Here is a 19,939-nt window from a genome sequence, read left to right on the forward strand (position 1 = left end):
GACGATCGCCATGGCGACGTTCATCGGTATTCTTCGCGCATCCATCTTTCCTCAAATAATCACGTAATATCTTGTGGCCAATGATTGCCCGTTTGCCTCTCAGATATAGCTTGATATGATTCGTTGTTACAAGGGCTCGTCGATGTTTGAGCCTCATTACAGCCGCGCGTTCCATGATTTTCTTCTTCAAAGAGCTATTCCAAATTTGGATTTGTTTGACGATCCGTTCAACTGTTTCCGATGTAATCCAGTCTTTATCGAGAAGTTTTCCGTACTCCACAAACTTTTTAAAATCAAGTAAGTAGTTTTTAACCGTACTGGCTGTTTTTGTTTTGAGAGAGGGAGAAATAAATTTGTTTTCGATCTCTTGTAATTTTGTAGTGACGAGTTTGGCACTGAAATCATGGCCGTAGATACCAATAATTGTTTTAACGTGTTTTACGGCCTGCAAGGCCTGACGTTCATTTTTCTCACCGCCGCCAAACGTCTGTAGCCATCGTCCAAAAGATGTAATCTCGTTCGCAAACTGATCAATAACACAATCCGAATCCTGGATTGTAGAACTAGGCGATTCGTTTGATGGACAATTATCTGCGCTACTTGTAAAGTTTCTTTTCTCTCTTTTTCTGTCTTGTGCGTTTGTCTCTTTACTACACAATGACGATGATGATCGCGAGGTTTCGTATTTGAACAAGTTCATGTAGTGCCGATAAATGGGATCTGATTGTTTCAGTTTATGGTTTCCACCAAGTAGATGCTTGTCAATGCGTCTTACAATGCTGTAGCAATCTTCAACTGGACAATGATGTAGGTTACCATTATTGCCTACGTCTTTATCGCACTTGCCCACTGTACGACTTCGATAACTGTTGGTATTTTGCTGTTTTTGCGTTCTTTGTTTCTGTGAATACTTGAGTGATTCAAGACGGTCAAACTTGTGAAATTCTCTCAAATGACGTGGTAGGTTTGCGATGTTTTTGTTACACAATGAACATAGATATCGATAGACCCGATGCCTTTCTGTGTGTGCGGAGGTTTCCATTATCCTTTTTTTCCTGGATATTTCTCAGTTGTATGGTATTCGGAAGTGACTTTTCTTAAACAGCAAAATATTGAAATACAGAAGAAACGTCTGCGAAACAATGATACGATCCAGTGAGCAATTTATCTACAGACGCCGTCGTAACAACAAATAGAAAAAAATCCTACCATCAACATTACACCTTGCATCGTCCTCTAGGCTGTTGAAATATTATTTGACTGGAAGCGCCGGCGGAGTTAGATACAACGGAGTCAAGACCGTGCTAGATCCAACATTCCTCACACATAAGAAATTAATACCTTTTCAGTGTATAATTCACACGCTTTCTTCGCTGTACGGAACTTGGTTACGACAAACGGATTGCCCAAAGAGCACGGATAATCCGTGAACGTGGTAGTGCATACGTCCTGCATAGATATTATTCTCCTTGTCTTTACACCAGTCCTTTAGGTTGGCAAAACTAATCTTTACCAGAGCGTCCTTCTTGATGCATTGTCGTTTTGCAGGTCTTCACAGTCTTTCATCACATCATCCACAACATTCACGTTAACTTCCTGTTCAATACTCTCGTTCATCGCTGTGGCCATCATGCTATTGTAATTTACCAACAACCCTCCAACAGTCTCTTGATATGTTCTAACGGTAAATGTTCTACAGCGACGTAATCACCCCACTCGCCAATGTCTTCCGCAGCCGCGTCTTCCAAATACGAGGAAAACTGAGTCCTGCTCAAATGTCTTAATTCGGCGTGACAGTGATTTGAGAAATTTTCGTGATGAGGAAGGAAGGCTTTCAAACTCGGAAGAAACACAAGTTCGAAGAGTGCTTTCAACGTCAGATATCCGTTTCCTTCTAATATTGTTTTATTCACCAGCTCGCTTTGCTTACGAATGAGGACACAAATATCTGTTCCAAATATATATTTACTGTCCGCTTGTTGACTACTAGATCTGAACAACAAGTACAACTTTCGTAACACCAAGTCCACTGGCACTGTTGCTTGTCCGTCAGGTTTGTTGAATTTCTCACTGATAGCAAATTCTTCGAGCCATGTACTCGCCAACTCTTTTAACTCTGAGAATTTCACATATGGGTCTGGGTTGGCATCTGGATCATTATCTGCATCAGTGACATCCTCCTTTTCGTGTATCTGCAAAAAAGCTCTACTGCCCAAGAATGACAGTCTATTTAAGGCGTACATATAAATTCCCACTTGGAACTGACTGCAGCAAACTGAATTTATCGGTTCCTGATGATCGTACACCGAATATGGTCTGCTATGAGATTTTACATCGACAATTTTTATTTTGAAGAGTCTAGAATCGTATTTTTTTGTTTCACCACCATCATCGGTCTCATCCTCCTCGTCGCTGCTCTCACCATCCAAATTCATCAACCACGGTTTGTTGATTTCCCGTACGTCTTTCTCACTTTGTTTTTTCCACCATGCACAGTTACTGATTTTATATATAGCATCTATAGATCCTCGCAGAGCAATTATATCACCACACGGAGGAGGAATTTCTTCGTTTTCGTCCTCCTTACTCCCCCCATCGCCAGAGAAGCCACTCACCACACTTTCATTATCATGTGCTGTTTGTGCTGCAGACTGTTGTTGGAGACGTTTTTTCTCGGCTATTTGTTTTTTCCTTTTTCTATTAACCCTATCGGAAAGGTTAGTCCTAGGAAGTGGACACACGAAACCGGCCTCTGTAACGTAGCCACGGAAATATAACAGTTTTAACCAATTACACGCGTTAATTATGTTATGAGCTATTTCTGTCGCCTTATTGATCTCTTCTCTTTCTGCGTTCATTTGAAATCGACACGGTCGCCGTTTAATTTTTTTCATCAATGAATCTATTTTATTTTGATCCATCACTTTACATATTTTTCGCCAATCGTATTCCGATTCTTCGGCTTCGCTTATCTCATGGCTATAACAATCCACCTGATGTCTATTCTCCTCCAACGCCAAAAAGCTGTGAATAACTGACCCATCACTAACGTGCCCAGCCATACCGCAATCTGAGATTTCGTTACTTATAAGATCTTCCATCACTTCTGCAGCACCTTTAATCGCCGTATCTTCGCCGTCTCCTTTTTTACCCTCCCCTTCATCGAATGCTCCTGACCAGTCTCTTTTATTCGTCCCTTTGCCCACAGTAGATGACCGATTTATACTATTTCTCAACTTATTCACATGATGACCATGTTTCTTGGCCAAATTCGATGCTAGAGACACACAGGTAATAAAATTTACAACTTTCTTATCCGTGGTGCTAGTTCCATCACCATTTTTTGTCGGCACATTTCTTGTTTTTTCAATATCACCATCACATTCATCCGCAGACACGCTTCCAAAATCCGACATAACATGAAATTGTAGTTCTGAACAGGAAGTTAGAAATTGCCTATTTTTTACTGATTTTTCGTAGCATCTTCGCAAAAACGTGTCTTTTTTGGTACAACAATACAATTAAACTAATCACAAACACACTTATGCACACTATACTCAACCACACGTAAATTGGCTTTAGAGTGTCCTTCAAATCCACTTCTATTTCGACAATCTGTTTATCCTCCTTCGTTTTATTCGTCGTTTCTCTATCCTCTGTCTCTACTTTCGTACTTTCAACGAGATTAGTGGCCCTGATACTGAAATACGATTCCAGTGCTTCCAATCGAGAATTATAACCGTGTAGAAGACCACCGTTGACTTGTCCACTACCGAGATTGCCCAAGTTACACTCGAAACCGAGCATAAGTCCCTTTGGCGAAGAAGCTCCAGCCAACTTAAATAAATTCAACGCTGCAGTATCGGGTATAATCGCACTTAGCATCACACCGGTCGTTGGAATCTTGTTGTACGCAGAAACAGTGCAGTTTACAGCATCTCTACTGCTAGAGGTAGGCAGTAATTCATTGGAAATGCTGCATTCCGTTTTCTCAAAGGTGTTAGCAGATTTTGTAATTAAAATTCGTTTTCTCAGTCCAGTCGGAGTAGCTTTTTCGTAGACTAGTGCGTAGATTCTGAACGGGTACAATTTTTTGATCGAGTCTTCACAACCCTTGAACAATTCCATGTTAATATATCTGGGCAAACCACATTTCACGTGCACGTTGTTTGACATGGGCACAATTTCTAGAGCGGACTTGGGATCGTCGTTTGTTTGCGTCTCGGGTATGTCATAGCACAGTGGCAACACTTTTATCTGATTGATATTTGAAAACCACCTGTCTACACCAGGTCGACCCCAGGATCGATGTCTTCCTCTGGGACCCAAGTATGATTTGTTTGTAATAGAATACTGAAACATTGCCGTGATAATCAAACCGTTTTGCAAGGCCTCTATTTTCTCCTTGTTTACAAACATTGTAAATGATGTCGTATTTTTATCCAAAATACAAATTCTCTCCGTCTCGCTGTATTTGATTTTCGTATGGAAATCAGCAGCTAGTGCATCTTTCAGTGTATATTTTTTATTTCGTGTCGATTTACTACACTTTAAAAGCTTCCTATCAACTGCCGCGTTATTTCCATACACAAAGTTCGCTGTCAGATAGGGAATATCACACAATCCGAAATATGAATTATATCGAACTGTGAAAATTAACCATTTCGAACTGCTGTCCTTAGCGATGTTTGAGAAATAATTCAGCGCAGAACAGCCCATACCGTTATTGCCTTCCTTATCCAAAACATCCGACATCTTACCAATAGGTGTTATCAAATTAGTTTCCGGGTAGGCGCAGAAAAAATATTTCGAATCCATTATCTCGGAATCTTTGAACACTGCCAATTCCGGTACTTGATAATTAGGATCAGGTCTTTTCGGTGTATATCTACTCACGTATGGTACAGTATCGCTGCAATGGTAATTCTCGGCATTTGCTAAAACATCATATCTTTCAGGAAGTACATCCAATACGGATGAATGTCTGTACTGGTTGGCGATACTTGTGGTTTTAACACATTTTCTCAACACGGTCCTTCCGTCGACTGTCTTCTTTTCGTAGAAACTATCAATTCTTTGCCCGTTTATCTCATCGTAGGCTATGGTGTTGAATACGACTCTATTTGTTTCTGGACAGTTTGCCATAAACTTTGGACACACGACACCAATATACTGAGTGGTGTCTAAGCTAAATGCATACGGTCTAAGAAAATATGGGAAGTATTTTGAAAAGCTCTTTGCTGTTTTCATGTTGGTTACGACCTTTGGCATAGAATTTCTTTCTCTCGTGCATATTCTATAAGTCATCATATTGAATACGCTTTTTCTCTCACCATATTTCCCAAAGGTGCCGCATCTCAGTTGGCTGTCTATTTTCGGATTTGTAGACATGAGACTTTCCCAATTCATAACAGCTGTAAAAACAATGTTGTCAGATAAATTCGGTACGTTACTTCGTTTGCAAACAGAACCCACAGATCGACAGGGACACTGTACCGTTGATAAATCTTCATAACTTCCCATACGATGCCCGTTGATAATTTTACAAGTCGTCCCAAAAACATTTTGGTTGCATTTTTTCATTAGATTTTTCGTTGATCTTTTCACCAAGTGCTCGATTTCAAAACTCCGCGTGTTTAATGTCAGCTGTCCACTTTCTAAGTACCTAGAAACGTCGTTATAATTGCTGAAGTGTTTGCTCACTTCACCTGCATAATACGAATAAGGAGAAAAGTCCTTGAGCCATCGTGATAATGTGAACGCGTGCCAGCACATGTTTCCCCCACCACCGCTGCCATATTCGTATCGATAACTTTTTATGGTTTTTTCCGTAGCTCTACACGATTTGCTTTCGTATTGCGGGCATTCATCGGGTTTTATAAAGCCATCGTGCGTGTATATTCGCTCTTTCAGCAATTTTCTATCTTCCGCGACCAAAGGTGACGGTACGGGCGTGTTTGCTCCCGTTTTATCTCTCAAGTAGTCTAACAATATCAGTTCACGGAGAACATGTCGTTTCCTTCCATAGAAACAAACATACCTCGGTGATGCGCAGCTGACGCTAGGATCATAATATTTACTATCCGCGGGTCTTATCTTTTTTGTGAGAAACAGAGCACCTTTAACACGTGAGTTTTTGATAAACACGCGCCACGAATATCGATCATTAGCACTATCGCTACCACACCAACTGGCTTTGTTAGTATTAGGTATCAGCAACGATGGGTTGTTTTTACACAACATATATACGCCGCCGGCGGTGTTACCAGCTTGATCAACCTGACCGCCACAGACTTCTAGCTTTTCACATGAACCGCTGGAGAAAAATAACACCTCGGCATCCTCATTGGGGTCGAATTGATTTCCACATTCGTATTTATACACGTCTCTACCGTCCGAGAGGCGAATTGTTTTTGCCATTTCGTATTTTACGTACTGATATTGTCTCACTGCTCTAAAATAGTTCAAGTAGAATGATTCGGTCAATTGTTCGGTCAGTAGAACTTTCCAACCGTCCTCCATGGTCCTTTTGACATCTCTCATGCACAGTTGATTCAATTTATGGTGTCTATAGTCAGATTCGACATTTGTAAATTGATAAACGATATCCACGATTCTCGGTTTTTCATATTCCAATCTCACAGAGACGTCATTTAAAAAAGTCTTATTTTCCAGCTTCTTATACAATACATCACTCGTAGCAGGTCCCACCTTGTCACTCGATTTCCTTTTTAACAACCTTATAGCAGCATCTGGGATGTCTGGCATGTTCACCACCACGGTTTCAACGCCGGTCAAATCAATTGTTCCGAAACTGGTGAAATTCTGTGCGTCGTTATTACTTAAAATAGGAAACACGGCATCACCTGTATCAGTGACCCTTCCGAAATTTTTGATTTTCTCAAGCCTGGATGGATTTCCCACGATTCTATCCAACTGACCACCGACAAGATACAATTTATCCCAACACGCCTTTAATTCGTCGATTTGATCAGTGTGAATGTGATACGGTACACCGCTCGTCCCTAAGGAATACGAATATTTCCCTTTATTAGTTTGGATGGTAACGGGTGGTGGTAAAAAGCACATAGTCTTCGTTAGCCCACTTATATCCTTCCTATTTTGATATTCTGTCAATTCGAGGTTGTCATAATCGCCGCAGTAACGATATTCGGTCCCTGTGGGTTGAGATATCTGAAGTGAAGGTTTCAAATCGTTCACAGAATAATCGGCCACGCTGCCAGGTCTCTGAACTGTGATTCTGCCGTATAAGTCCCCTTGTATCAGTGTTTGGTCGTTAAAATCTGCCGACTGTGTAGGTGAATTGTAATATTTGTGACTCAACATCAATTTATATCCTGACCAGATAGGTGGTTGTGTCTTGGGGCCTATTGAAACCCAACGGAAATTATTCACCTTACAACCTACGAAAAATAAATCATTTTTAGGGTTAGCTACCAAAACAGGTTCGGGTGCATTGAATGTCTGTCCTTTCTGTGGTGTTCCTGTCGTACCATCGCTAAATGGAATAAGTCTATAACCGGTTAGTCCTTCCGCTGAGGTTGTGGCCACATCTACTCTCTCTAGAAATCTTTTGTCTACCGCTTGTGCTCGGCATTGCCAAACTGTCAAATCAGACTCTTGCGGATTATGAACTTCCAGAGAGAGCTCGAATTTCGAACTACTCGCAGAACAATTAGATATGTATCTGTGTTCGGGAGACCACCTTTTCTCAATGTCGGTGCTGTCAGAAAAAGATGTTGTCTCGACATTTTGGTTTGAGTATGTTTTCCTTACACCGCTATATGCACACTTTGAATCTATGTAAATCGCAGTGGCCACATAGTTTTCCCTATTATTCGTGTCTTGTGGATATAGGCTGATACTCGTGGTCCTATATTCGGCATCTTTCCTCTCAAAGGAACATTTTATAGAAAACTTCAGCACGGGGGCGTTGTTCGGTAGACTTTTGAAATCAATATCCACTACAGGATTCGGTAAAGCTGCAAAGCAGCAATACACCAAACTTGACAATATGAATAATAGAAAAGGAGACATGATCGTATTCTATTACAAGAAACACATTTTTACAATTCTACAATATACCAGATACAAAAATTCTCATTTTCTCGTGCAAATTTTCGCAAAAATTTTCAAAGTCCTAACTTCCTGTTTCGAAACCAGGATGTAAATAATCGGCAAAATCGATCGGCAAAATTTTTCTAAATCCAACTTCCTTGTTCCAACATCCTGTTTCAAGGTTCTAAAATAAAGAAGCGAATTCCTTTCCAACTTCATCGCAAATTGACCCAAAGTCAACCTTTTTCTGCTCTCTAATAATACCGGTGCTTGTTGCGTATCCCCTTCCATTCTCCTGTGCCTTAAATGAAAAGTTTACTTTTTTTCCTTGATTTTGATCGTCTCCACCCAGTTGTCCTTGACCATCGCCGCCGCCTACAACAACTGCCTCAGCTGTGTCACCACCAACATCTACAGCCTCTGCAGCCACTGGCGCTGCTTGTCCTACTACTGCTGCTACTGTACCATCGGTCTCAACAACGTTAGTTGGGAAAGTGTTCGGTTGTTCAATTGCAACGGCGGTGTTCTTAGGCATAGACTCTTGTAAATGTTCTTTCATGAGTGAAATCAATTGTCCGATTTCACTCATTCGTTCAGCTTTCTTTGATGATGTATCGTCACCTGGTCCACTGGCAGTAGCAGCAGTAGACGCCGCCGCCGTTTCGGAAACATTCTTCTTGGCCAATTGCTGTTTCAATTGTTCTTCGCGTTCCAGCATTTGTTTTTTAACTTCCGCTTCAAGAGCACTGCTCGCACCCACGAAGAAAGGTTGGCTCGTGAGATTGGGTGTGCTCATGTAAATACGTTTCAACATTTCCTGCTGGGCTTCGTCGTGTTGCTCTAGCACACTTTTACCATTTTCATTCGCACCGTCTGAAGACTGTTGCTGGTCCTGCTGCTGTTGCTGCTGTTTTTGCATTTCCATGAATTTCTGAAATTGCTTAAACTGATCAAGTATCTCATCATTCGCAGCACCATTAGCACCAATGTTACGTTTCTTCGATTCACCGCTTACCGTCGTGCTAGATGATTTTCTCTTTGTTCCACCAATCAAGTTAGGCAATTCGTCGCGTAAAGTTTCAATAATGGCATTTTTCAAGTCATCTGCTTTACTTGAACCACCATCATCCATCACAGTTGATTTCTGGTCCACTCCTCGCTGTTGATTTCGGGTTAATTGGTCACCTTGACCATTTACACCCGCATTCACACCGCTAGTTGTTGGAAGATAGATATTGATGGGTGGCATTGGCTGCTGTTGCTGCTGGGCACCAGAAGTCATCAAATCACTACTCTGTACGATGTGCCCAGGATTTTGAACATTTTCCTGACCGTAGAAAGTATTAGGCAATAATTGTTGTTGGGCTCCTGTATTTTGTTGCTGATTGAAAAGCCGTTGTAGCTGTTGATTATACATGAATTGTTGCTGTTGGTGCTGTTGAGCCTTACTCGCGGCCACAGACTGCAGCTGCTGAGGCAATCCAACACTAACGGTGCCGCCGTTTTTCTGCTGAAGTTGGCTTAGGGGCACCATCACGTAGTTTTCGCGCATTGAAGCCATTTCGTTGTCTGTGGTACTGTTATTAGTACTAGTATTTTCGCAGATACTACTATCGTCGGTGAAGAAATCTCTTGAAAGATCGAGACCAGCTAATGTAGTTTTTTCACCAGAATTTTTCACGCTCGTCTGCGGTTGTAATAATTGCTGTTGTTCACGTTCGCGCTGTTTTTCTCTCTCCTGTTGCTCCTGTTTCTCAACAGACTGAAAAAGATGTCTCAATACAGTCTTCGTGTCGGCTAGGGAAAATGATTTGGCCACATTTTCTCCAGATTGTGATTTTTTCGCAGAATCAACGTTTGTTGCCATGATGCTAGATGATACACAGCTATCACCTTCTATCGCGAGGTTGTTGTCGACACTTTGTTCTTCGTTATTTTTATCCAAACTATAATTCAACCTCGCATGTGACATTCCGTTAATATCTAAATCGTGTTCCACTTTCCTGATACCGTTTTTCTGATACGAACAACAAAGTGAAGCCACCGTATTTGTCATTTCCTGCTGGTTGAATTCGTTATACGCCGGATCATCACTGCCAAAATCTCCACTGGTACCATTTTCCCACCCAAAGTCATTCGGATCAACGTATTCCGCAGATATAACCAACGCACCAGCTCTTTTCGGGGCCCTACACATTGCTATCGACGCAATACCAGTGATATCGTTTTTATAATGTGATAAGCTCACACCCGAAAACATTGAAGTCAATTCATTTTCAGCTGTCACGTCTTTAATTTTATTGGCTTTACCGTTTGAGTAATTCCTCGGAATATCTTCAGGCACGAATCCATCTGAGCTGGTGTATTCTACATCTACATCTACAGTTTTCAATCTTGTTACGGCCAAATCGCGCAGAGTTTGGATAAATTTCTTATTATCCAAAACCAATTCAACTTTTAATTTACCTATAATATCTGGGTGATATTTCACAGCGTTCGCTTTTTTTATGGGTTTTATATAACTTTTCGTTATTTTACCGATTTTAACCTTTTCGGCATGGCCTAAATTTACATATCTACGAGGGTTATTATTGTCCGACAATCTCTTCGCGATCGCCTTGGCAACATTGTGACCTATAGTATAACCCCCAAGTTTTCTATCCGTGTTCGTCGAAGATGACACGAACCCAGCAACAGTTTCGCACCGTATAACCTTTAATTTCTTCGAATGATGAGATGGCATTGTGTGTTCCACCGCACGACCTGGGTCAGTTTGCGAAGAAAAGTAATCTACATTGACAGGAATATCGGCTGATTGTTGACTATATCGGTAATTAACACTGCGCAGATATACACAATCAGCAAACCAACCACCCCGTGCATGAGAAATCGTACCTTATCCTCTTTGCTAATAGCAAAAATATCATCTTCTGTAACGCTGGGTGTGTCACTTGTAAACCGTGTCTGTCCTACCATGTCGGCAGTGACAGCTTTCACGTGAGCATCCATCTCGCCCTTTTTCATAGAAGCTGTCATTTTGGTATAATTTAACAACACAACACGATAACATGTTTTATAAATATAGATTTTTTATCCCATTAGCTCCGGCGTTAATAAAATCCACAAACCGGGGATTTCCTCCCGGATTGCTTCTAAATATTAAATTGAAGCATGGTGGGTAACCCATTGTTTTTACTTTATTTATTGGAAATCCCCTAATACACAAATTTGCGTGTTGAGATGTTTGCCAGTAAAGCAGAAGTTACACTGTATATATATATATATATATATATATATATATATATATATATATATATATATATATATATATATATATATATATAGTTTTCCGATAGTTCAGGATCATAATCGGAATCAGAATCAGAATTTTCGGTTTCTTCTGCTTCTTCCTCTTCCTCTTCATCTTCTGCATCGCTGTCGTAAATGGTAGTGTTATCAGGAACAATAAATGTTCATTTTTGTTGTATAACATATCTCGGCAACTGGCAACCATTTTTGAGTTTTCCTCTAATGCTTTTGCAACAATATCATAGAATAGCGTTTGAATCAATCGCTGATTTAGCTTTTGCAATTTTGGCACTTTTTGTAAGTTTTGTACCTGTTGCAATTGCTTTTCTTGGTGTTTTTACAACGACACTCTTGCGTTTCCTTTCTTTACCCTTAACGGAATTCGCAGCATGCACAGTTCCTTTCCCACGGGTTACTCTTGTAGTCAGACCGTTGGTGGATACTTTTGGTTTTGTTTTACGAACCATCGCTGTAGAGGGAACCGTCGCTCTAGGGGGAACCGTCGATGTGGACGGCATTGGCGATTTGCTATAACCGCTGGTTGATGGCAACACGTCTGGGCGTTCTTTGTATGGCTTATCTATCACTTCCAATGCTGTATCGCCTTCAACAACAGATTCTGTGTCTTCTCCAATTTCAACGATAGACGGTGACTTATTTTGTTCTTCAGTCTGTCTCATAAACGCCTTCACTGCATTTATGTAAGGGTTATTTTCAAATCTACCGTTTAAACATGTCTTTAAACCAATCCAATCAACAACGTAAATTTCTCTTGCGCCTGTTGTACACCCAAGTCTTCGCATACGTTTACACGTATATAACTTATATTGTTATATACACTTTGAAAAGCATCTTTTACGTATCGATTAGCTTTCCTTGTGCGTCCTGTGTACTCAAGAATATCAAAAGCGTTTGTACACTTTCATGGTGTATTTCTATTCCATTTATTCTTCCACGGTCTGTGATAATATGAAACGTTTCTGCACTCAAATCGGGAAGTTATAAGTTGTATATGTCTAACTTCCTGAATTCGGTAGGTATCCCCCGGATCAAAAAGGATACCCACTGCTTTGGAGTTTTGAAAGAGGAAGTTACGATGTTGCAATATATTTGTCAATACATTTTCGAACTTCCTGAATGAAAAAATCGCGTTTTGTACCTGTGGTGTATGGTGGGTATGATGAAGTGAGTACTCTGACAAGGAAGTTGGATTATGATAGATCATTATATTATTACAATATTATATGAATATTAATTATAATAGTTATATTCATTTATTATAGTATACTCAACTCTGCACTCAAATCGGGAAGTTATAAGTTGTATATGTCTAACGGTTCATTGGATAGAACAAAGTTAACCATATTTCTCGCAGATTCGGACATTGTTGCAATACCAGGTAATTTATACAAAACCGCAGAAACAGAGCAAATGTAAAAATTTCCGATATGGGACACCTTTATATACCTTAACAAAAACGTTAGATCTTACAAATGTGGACAACACCAACAACAAAAATGACAACAAATATATAAATTTTGTTGGAAAGCTTTATTTTACAACAAACACAAACATACGCTCCTACCCGGAAGTTAGAAAAGATAATTTTTACATATATGTGGACTTAGAATATTTTTCATATTTTACATTTAGCTTCGTGTTCAAAGTTCATTTTTTAACCTTCTTGATGAAATCTTGTAGTTCCTTCTTGTTTTTGTCCAATAATTGATTTACCCCGGCTTTCTGACTTTTCGTCAACTTTTCCATCTGTTCATAGTGTTTGGCGAGTATCGATTTCAGTTTTTCCTTTTGATTTTGAATCATCTGTTTCATCTGTTCGTTCAAAACATCAGTGTCTTCAAATTCATCGTCACTTCCGCTGTCAGAGTCTGGGACATTTTTGGGGTAGATTTCACCCGTACCATCGCTAGAACACTCCGCAAGGAGTTTCCCTGCATTTCTGGTGGTAGTTCTTTTCCGCAGACCTTGAAAACGGAACCCGTACGTACGCAGTTTATCTCTGACTTTTTTCAGCGTAGTAGACACAGGTTTCATGAAAGTAATGTGAATCAATCCATTGTCGTAGATATTGCAAGATTCGTAGACCCCGATGTAATCAAGGAAATCTTCTACCTTATCCCTTTTCTGTGCCCAGTCCGTTGCCCATTTGGAGGGGTTTTCAATGTTGTCAAGGGTAAGGATTATTTCAGCTCCTGTTAGAGGAACAACAGATTTTCCGCCGGTTGCCATGTCGGATGGTTTGATTACAACCGACTTCACGCATCCAGCCTAAATAACATTTTTTTGGAGGATTACGGCTGAACGCCTCTAAGCCGGAATCCTGCCCGGAAGTGTGACGGTACTTCGACTTCCCGCGCCCACGGGAAGTATCGATATCTGAAGCGGAAGTTACAATTTTACACTTTCAAACCGGAAGTTACATTCTCAATACAAACGGACGTGTTGTCGGTCATATCGCAGTAGGTCTCTATAGAGGGTTACGGGGCAAATTTCCTGGTAATTGTGTTAGTCATTTTTGGATCTCTGACAACCTTGAGGCTAAGTAACTCCAACTTTTCCACAAACATTCAAGGAGCATTGTGGCGAGTAAAATCGGATGGTTACAATTGGATTTTCGAGTTTCGACGATCGCGTCGATATATGATTTTTTACGACTTGCAGCGTGGATATTATATATGGGTGTAGGGAACGGGGCTATAGTATTCATCACATAACTACATAATAACCGACACATGCGACCATTTCCATCGCCGAAGGGGTGTAAACTAACATAATTATACAACAACCATGAAGCGAGTTTCACCGTGTATGCAACTCGCACAGATGAGTTTCGTTCGTACGTCGCATCGATATAACTCATTAGTTCATTCGCTTGTTCGATTATCGCGGCGTGTTGACCGGGAATCGTCTTTGGGTCGGGGTATTCATGGACCTCCAAATTATAGCACGTGGTACGTTTATACTGCGAGAATTTACCACCGCTATAAAACGGCGTATTATACATCAATATTTTATGTCCTTCAAGTACGTAATCTTCATCAAGTAAACCGGATTTTTCCATTTCGACAAATTTTGAAGTAAAATGTTCTAACGCTTTCAGCATGTTTATCGTTTCCTGTTCTTCGACCGTGGACTTGGGAAATTTATAACTTAGGCTACGGCTCTGTAAGAGTTCTATGGAATTCAAGATTTCTAAACTCCGAGCCTCGTGCTGGATTCCTACTTCCTCCTCGACTGCCATACGATATATAAAGCTAGCTTGCATATCTTTCAGTATGCAATTAGAAACATAGTTTGAATTGTGTCTTATCTTTTGGTTGTAATCTCGCATGTAATTCACGATTTCTGACAGAACGTTGTTCACATTTATGCTATCTTCACCCGACTTAAGCCAAGGAGGCTTTTCTTCGAAGTCAAAATTCAATTCCAGCCAAACTGTTGGACGATTTTGTTCTGACATTGTTCTGGCATTAGCATAGTTATGGAATGTTAACTAATCATTAAATATCCGTCGGTGACGCCATTCAGTTTGACACAATTCTTTCTCTAGTTTATAGTTTGAACCGCTCTTATCAGTACACTTTCATTCAGGCATTACGGTAATTCGACTCTCTTTAGATAAACGACTATTTCCAGGCATCACCCACGTCTCTCTTTCCTCTGCGCATGCGTATATAATCATAACCTTATAGTTTTAGTAAAATATATTCAGTTTATCATATGGAAATTCATGAGTTAGATCTGATCAATTGATAGTCGCCACTCGGACGGCCAGAGTCGACGACATTGGTGCCGTGACCAGGATCATTATTGTCACTATTTTACTTTCTCCAGGTACAAAATATGCTTTACAGTTCGGTTTCGGTGTTGAATAGTGAACTGCGAGATTAGCCGTTATCTGGCTCTTTCCGATTGCGGTAATAATACATCGGATAACCTAGGATCTGACTGTGAGGCGTATAGTGGTCTGTCAATGAATAAATACCATGTTCGCGATTCCTTAGATTTTCTTGCACATCTCATGTACACATCCTTTTCACGTTCCGCCGTAGATTGTTTTTATACTAACAGCATAGGAGAGTACTCATCATCCGCTGCTATTTTTTGGATTAAACAAACCACGCGATGCGTTGCGCCCTCGCCAAGAGTAAAAGCAAATGGAGCGGTATCGTCTAATACTAACCCTAACCCTAACCTCCACCACTTTGCGTATCTTGTCTTTACGAACGTCGATATAGATTTGTGTGGATATATCACTAGGCAGAATCGATAGCATCGACATGGATTTAGATGCAACAGAAAAAGCTGTACGTCAGCAGCCCCTGCCCAATCAAATGTTGGTAACACGATGGCGCATTTTGCCACATGTAGAAACAACAATAAGCTCACGCATGACATACATACAGAAATAGTAATCGCCGAGATTTTTATAGTTACAATAAGCTAAAGAACAATCAGTATTTCTACCTCTTGTGATTTTCTATAAGAATTGAACATGATTTTCATACATTTCTAACCCGGAAGTTAATTATTTACATTGCAACACGGAAGTTAGGACTTAGAAAATTTTCCACATGTTCATACACAATAGCTAGTTGTCCTCTTCCTCACTACTGCTACTGCTACTGCTGCTACTGCTCGCATTTCTTTTTCTCATTGCAGCAGCTGCATTAGCAAAAGCCTTAGTTGTAGCAGATTTAGTTTTCTCGGGGTTATTGTCCGCCTGACTTGCTTCAGAGGATGAACTTATGGTCAGATCTTCCTCTACCTCCTTTTTCATATCAGTTTCAATATCTTTTTCACCATCTGCACTGCCATCTTGTTCGGCTTTCTCCGACTTGGTACTTTCATCGCTTTCTTCAGTCTCCATTTGCGTTTCACCGTCCACTTGCTCGAATTCGTCACTATTTTCAATTTCTCCTGCAGCGGGTTTCTTAGCAACTTCGCACATTTCCACGTCACTATCTGCACTCACGGATTTACGCGTAGCAACCTTCGATTGCCTTTTTTCCACCACAATTTTCTCTTCTTTCTCATATTCAATCACACGAGAATCAGAGAAAATGAAATCGCGATATTCGTTATAGTTTGTTGTTTCACGAGATTCGTCACGTGTCATAGTCTGTTCATTATCCGTACCGATATCATAGACAATGGTATAAATTTGCTGCGGAGTTAAGAGTCTCTTGTACATCACAGCACATTTCGCACCGCTTGTCTTGACTCTGGTGAGAATTGCGTCCCTCATTTCGTAAATGTCCTGTTCTATAAACAGGACAGCCATTATAGGAGCACCGTTATTGGCGGTGTTAGTTCCTGGAGCGTTACGCTTGGCTGGGATTGCTTTTATTCGACCCTTTGCAACTTGAAATTTTTTAACAACGTATTTGTCATTGGCCTCTAGGTATGGAATGAAGTTGTCAAGGATATTATTCTCTTTGCAGTCTTCACCTTCGTTGATCGTGATTATAAATTTCTTTTCTGGGTCTTGGTTTTTAAGTGCGCGCAGAATATGTGTTTGGATATGTCCCCTTTCCAATCTTGTAGGCACACCCGCCGCATTGATTTTTGTTGCAGGTTTTTTTGACGCAGAAGCACTTGTCACGGCTATGCCTTTTGCTTTAGATTTTATTGTAGCTGGATCCGCATAAGTTGATTTCTTGGCCGATATGCCTTCATCGTTTTCGACAGAAGTTGAAGGCTTTGGGGTCGATTTCATAGTAGACTTCTGATTCAATTTCTTTGAAGCGGCAGCAATTTTGCCACCCTTTTTGGGTTTAGGTGCGGGTGGTGGTGTTGGTGATTTTGCGTCCCTGGCCGGTTTCTTGTTTTTATCCTTTGTTTTAGTTATTATTGAACGAGAAGGAGATGGTGATCTGTCTTTTTTCATCTTTTTCGCGGGTGGTGGTTTCGCAGACTCTTCTTGTTCACCCTCGCTGGCTTCACTGGCGTCGCCGCTTGCATCATCGTGGTCACTTTCGTTAATATTGGATTTTGTATCATCCTCCGGTTTATCATTGTCGCCCTTAAACAACTCATCATCTTCGCTACTTTCTAAGTCAGACTCGTGAAATTCACTTCCGCTAGACTCTTCAGCTGTAATTTCTTCTTCCTCACTTTCGCTCTCGCTGCTGCTATCACTTTCGGATGAAGTACTAACGCGACGTTTGCTTTTCTTGGACCTTAACTTATTTTTCGATGACGACTTCTTCTTGCTCGCAGATTTTCTGGACCTCTTGTTTTTCTTGTCGTCCTTTAGTTTATTTCGACGATCCCTACGTGCATCACGATTGTTTTTACCATTTTTCTTTTCCGCTACCATTTTCCATAGACGTCTTTCTTTCTCTTGTTTTCGCTTCTTTGCAATCTTTTTTTTATCATCATCATGATAATCAACATCACCAACGACAAAATCCGCCTCGTATTCCCCTTCCTCTGAAGCATCACCCTCAGAGTCGGTCACATCAACTCGTTCACCATTCTTCTCAGCCTCGACTTCACTTTCCGTCAACTTTGTTTGTCTCTCAATGTCTGAATCAGTAGCCATTGTTGTGTTGTGAAAATACAATGAAAATAGCGCAGAGGTGTTTCAATGTCTGGTATCGGGAAGGTTGTTCGCTGAAGCGTCCGCCCAGACCAACTCTTCGCTTTTTAAACAGTCCGATATTATTGTTACAGTTGTTAGTTGACTTAATTGTACAATTTTCAAGCGATCAACAACCACAACAATTTTGACAAAATTCAGCTCTCAATCAGGAAGTTGGGAAAAGTTTTTGTTATCTTACTTCCTTGCGTTTACTTCCTTGTTCAGATTTGTACTCTTATTCGGGAAGTCGGACTTAGAAAATTTTCGAGCGTCAATTTTACAAAAATACCGGTGCCAATGGACTTGTAAATTCATACGGTGAACCTAGCGTACCAGATCCCCCGCCAATTCCACCACTACCACCACCACCACTATCACCAGATGCAGCACTAGCCCTGGTCGTTTTCCTGCCTTTGCCCTGTTGAGCTTCTGTTGTAGCTTTAGAAATTTCCTTTGCCAACTGGACTGTGTAGAATTGTCTCTCGGCTGCCCTTAATTGTCTATTTGTGTATGCTTGGTCGGCTTCCTCTTGCACATACTCAACTTTGCTATGCATATACCTGATTGGTATTCGCATCGCTTCGAAATCACCACTAGTGAATGCACTCTGATCTGATGGTGTTTTTTCACCACCACCACTACTGCCCTTTCCCTTTCCTTTCCCTTTGCCTTTGTCTGTATCCACTGCACCACCTTTGGCCAAATATAATTTACTCATGGGAAAGTCGTGTGTGTCTAAAACTTCTCCATTCGATGGCGAATAGTGTGGGGGCATATTTTTGAAATAATCCAAAGAGTCTCTTGTGATTTTCCATCTGTATGCGCCAATTTTATTAACCAGAGCAGTTTTCACTCTGTTTCGTGTCGTGGACATTGTCGATTTGATAGATTTCATATTTTTTTCGAAAAATATCTTTCTAGCACCTTCTATCTGCGTAATCGGATCCAATTTGTTTAAATCGGCCATCACGTCTCCAGCTTTCGTCCCGTACTCACCACCCATGGTCTTGAGTAAGTAGTTATCACTTATCTTAGGCACACATGTATCCGTAAATGCACTGTATAAATCAAAGAATCCAAGCAAATCAACCATCACGGGACCTAAGCCCCCACCGTCTTCATCGCCACCACCATCGCCAACACCATCATCATCGCCACCAAGACTTACAAATCCACTAGCGGCACCCCTCGATTTATTTGTTTTCTGCTGAGCCGTTGAACGCGGTACCATTTTCGCTCTGAAGAATTCTTCGTCATTCATATTTGCTGCATTCACACTTGCATTTTTATCTATAGGCCTTCCTAAGAGCAATCCCACATAGAAAATAAGCCCTGGCACGGTGGCTGGAACACTGTTGTACATAATACCGTTTCTAAAACTAGGCACCCATCGCATAGCATCAATTTCGAATCCTTCACCACCTTCGTGTTCGTCGCTGATAGGCCTCATGCCGAATTCGATGAACGGGTCTGGATGTATGATGTCTGTTATGTGGCTTGGTTTCACCATTTTCATCAAAGATGCAACGGCATAGAGATCAAAGTACAATTCGTGTCTACTTTGCAGATTGCCCGAGTCTTCGTAGTATTTCATATCCACGTCTTTGATTCGGCTGTAGATTTTTTTTGCATCTTCTATAGACTTTATATCGAAATTCAACATAAGAGAGAGAACAGAATTGAATTGGACTACGTAGGCCTTTTCCTCTTCGGTAGACGTGTCGCTGTCTAGTAAAATACCAGCCAATTCGCTACTGTCCAGGCCAACATAAACCGGTTTCTTGTTGTATTCCTTCTTGAACGTTTTCAAATTACTTATTTGCAAGGAAGTGAATATGCTATTCACCTTTTGAGGTATGGGTAACTTTTCTTCGGTATGCACCTTGTATCTGGCTCCAGTGAGCTCGTCGTCCACGATCGTTGCGCCTGGTTTTAGCACGCATA

The 19,939-nt window shown here is 40.8% G+C and overlaps 1 protein-coding gene across 1 annotated transcript; it reads right to left on the minus strand.

The window, feature by feature from the left end:
* Positions 1 to 16,000: 16,000 nt before the first annotated feature.
* On the minus strand, positions 16,001 to 16,657 carry LOC141914527 (uncharacterized). Its single transcript, XM_074805749.1, has one exon. The coding sequence runs from the start codon at positions 16,655 to 16,657 to the stop codon at positions 16,001 to 16,003; it is 657 nt and encodes a 218-aa protein (XP_074661850.1).
* Positions 16,658 to 19,939: the final 3,282 nt, after the last annotated feature.

Source organism: Tubulanus polymorphus, unplaced genomic scaffold (assembly GCF_964204645.1).
Source record: "Tubulanus polymorphus unplaced genomic scaffold, tnTubPoly1.2 scaffold_42, whole genome shotgun sequence".
Taxonomy (NCBI): domain Eukaryota; kingdom Metazoa; phylum Nemertea; class Palaeonemertea; order Tubulaniformes; family Tubulanidae; genus Tubulanus; species Tubulanus polymorphus.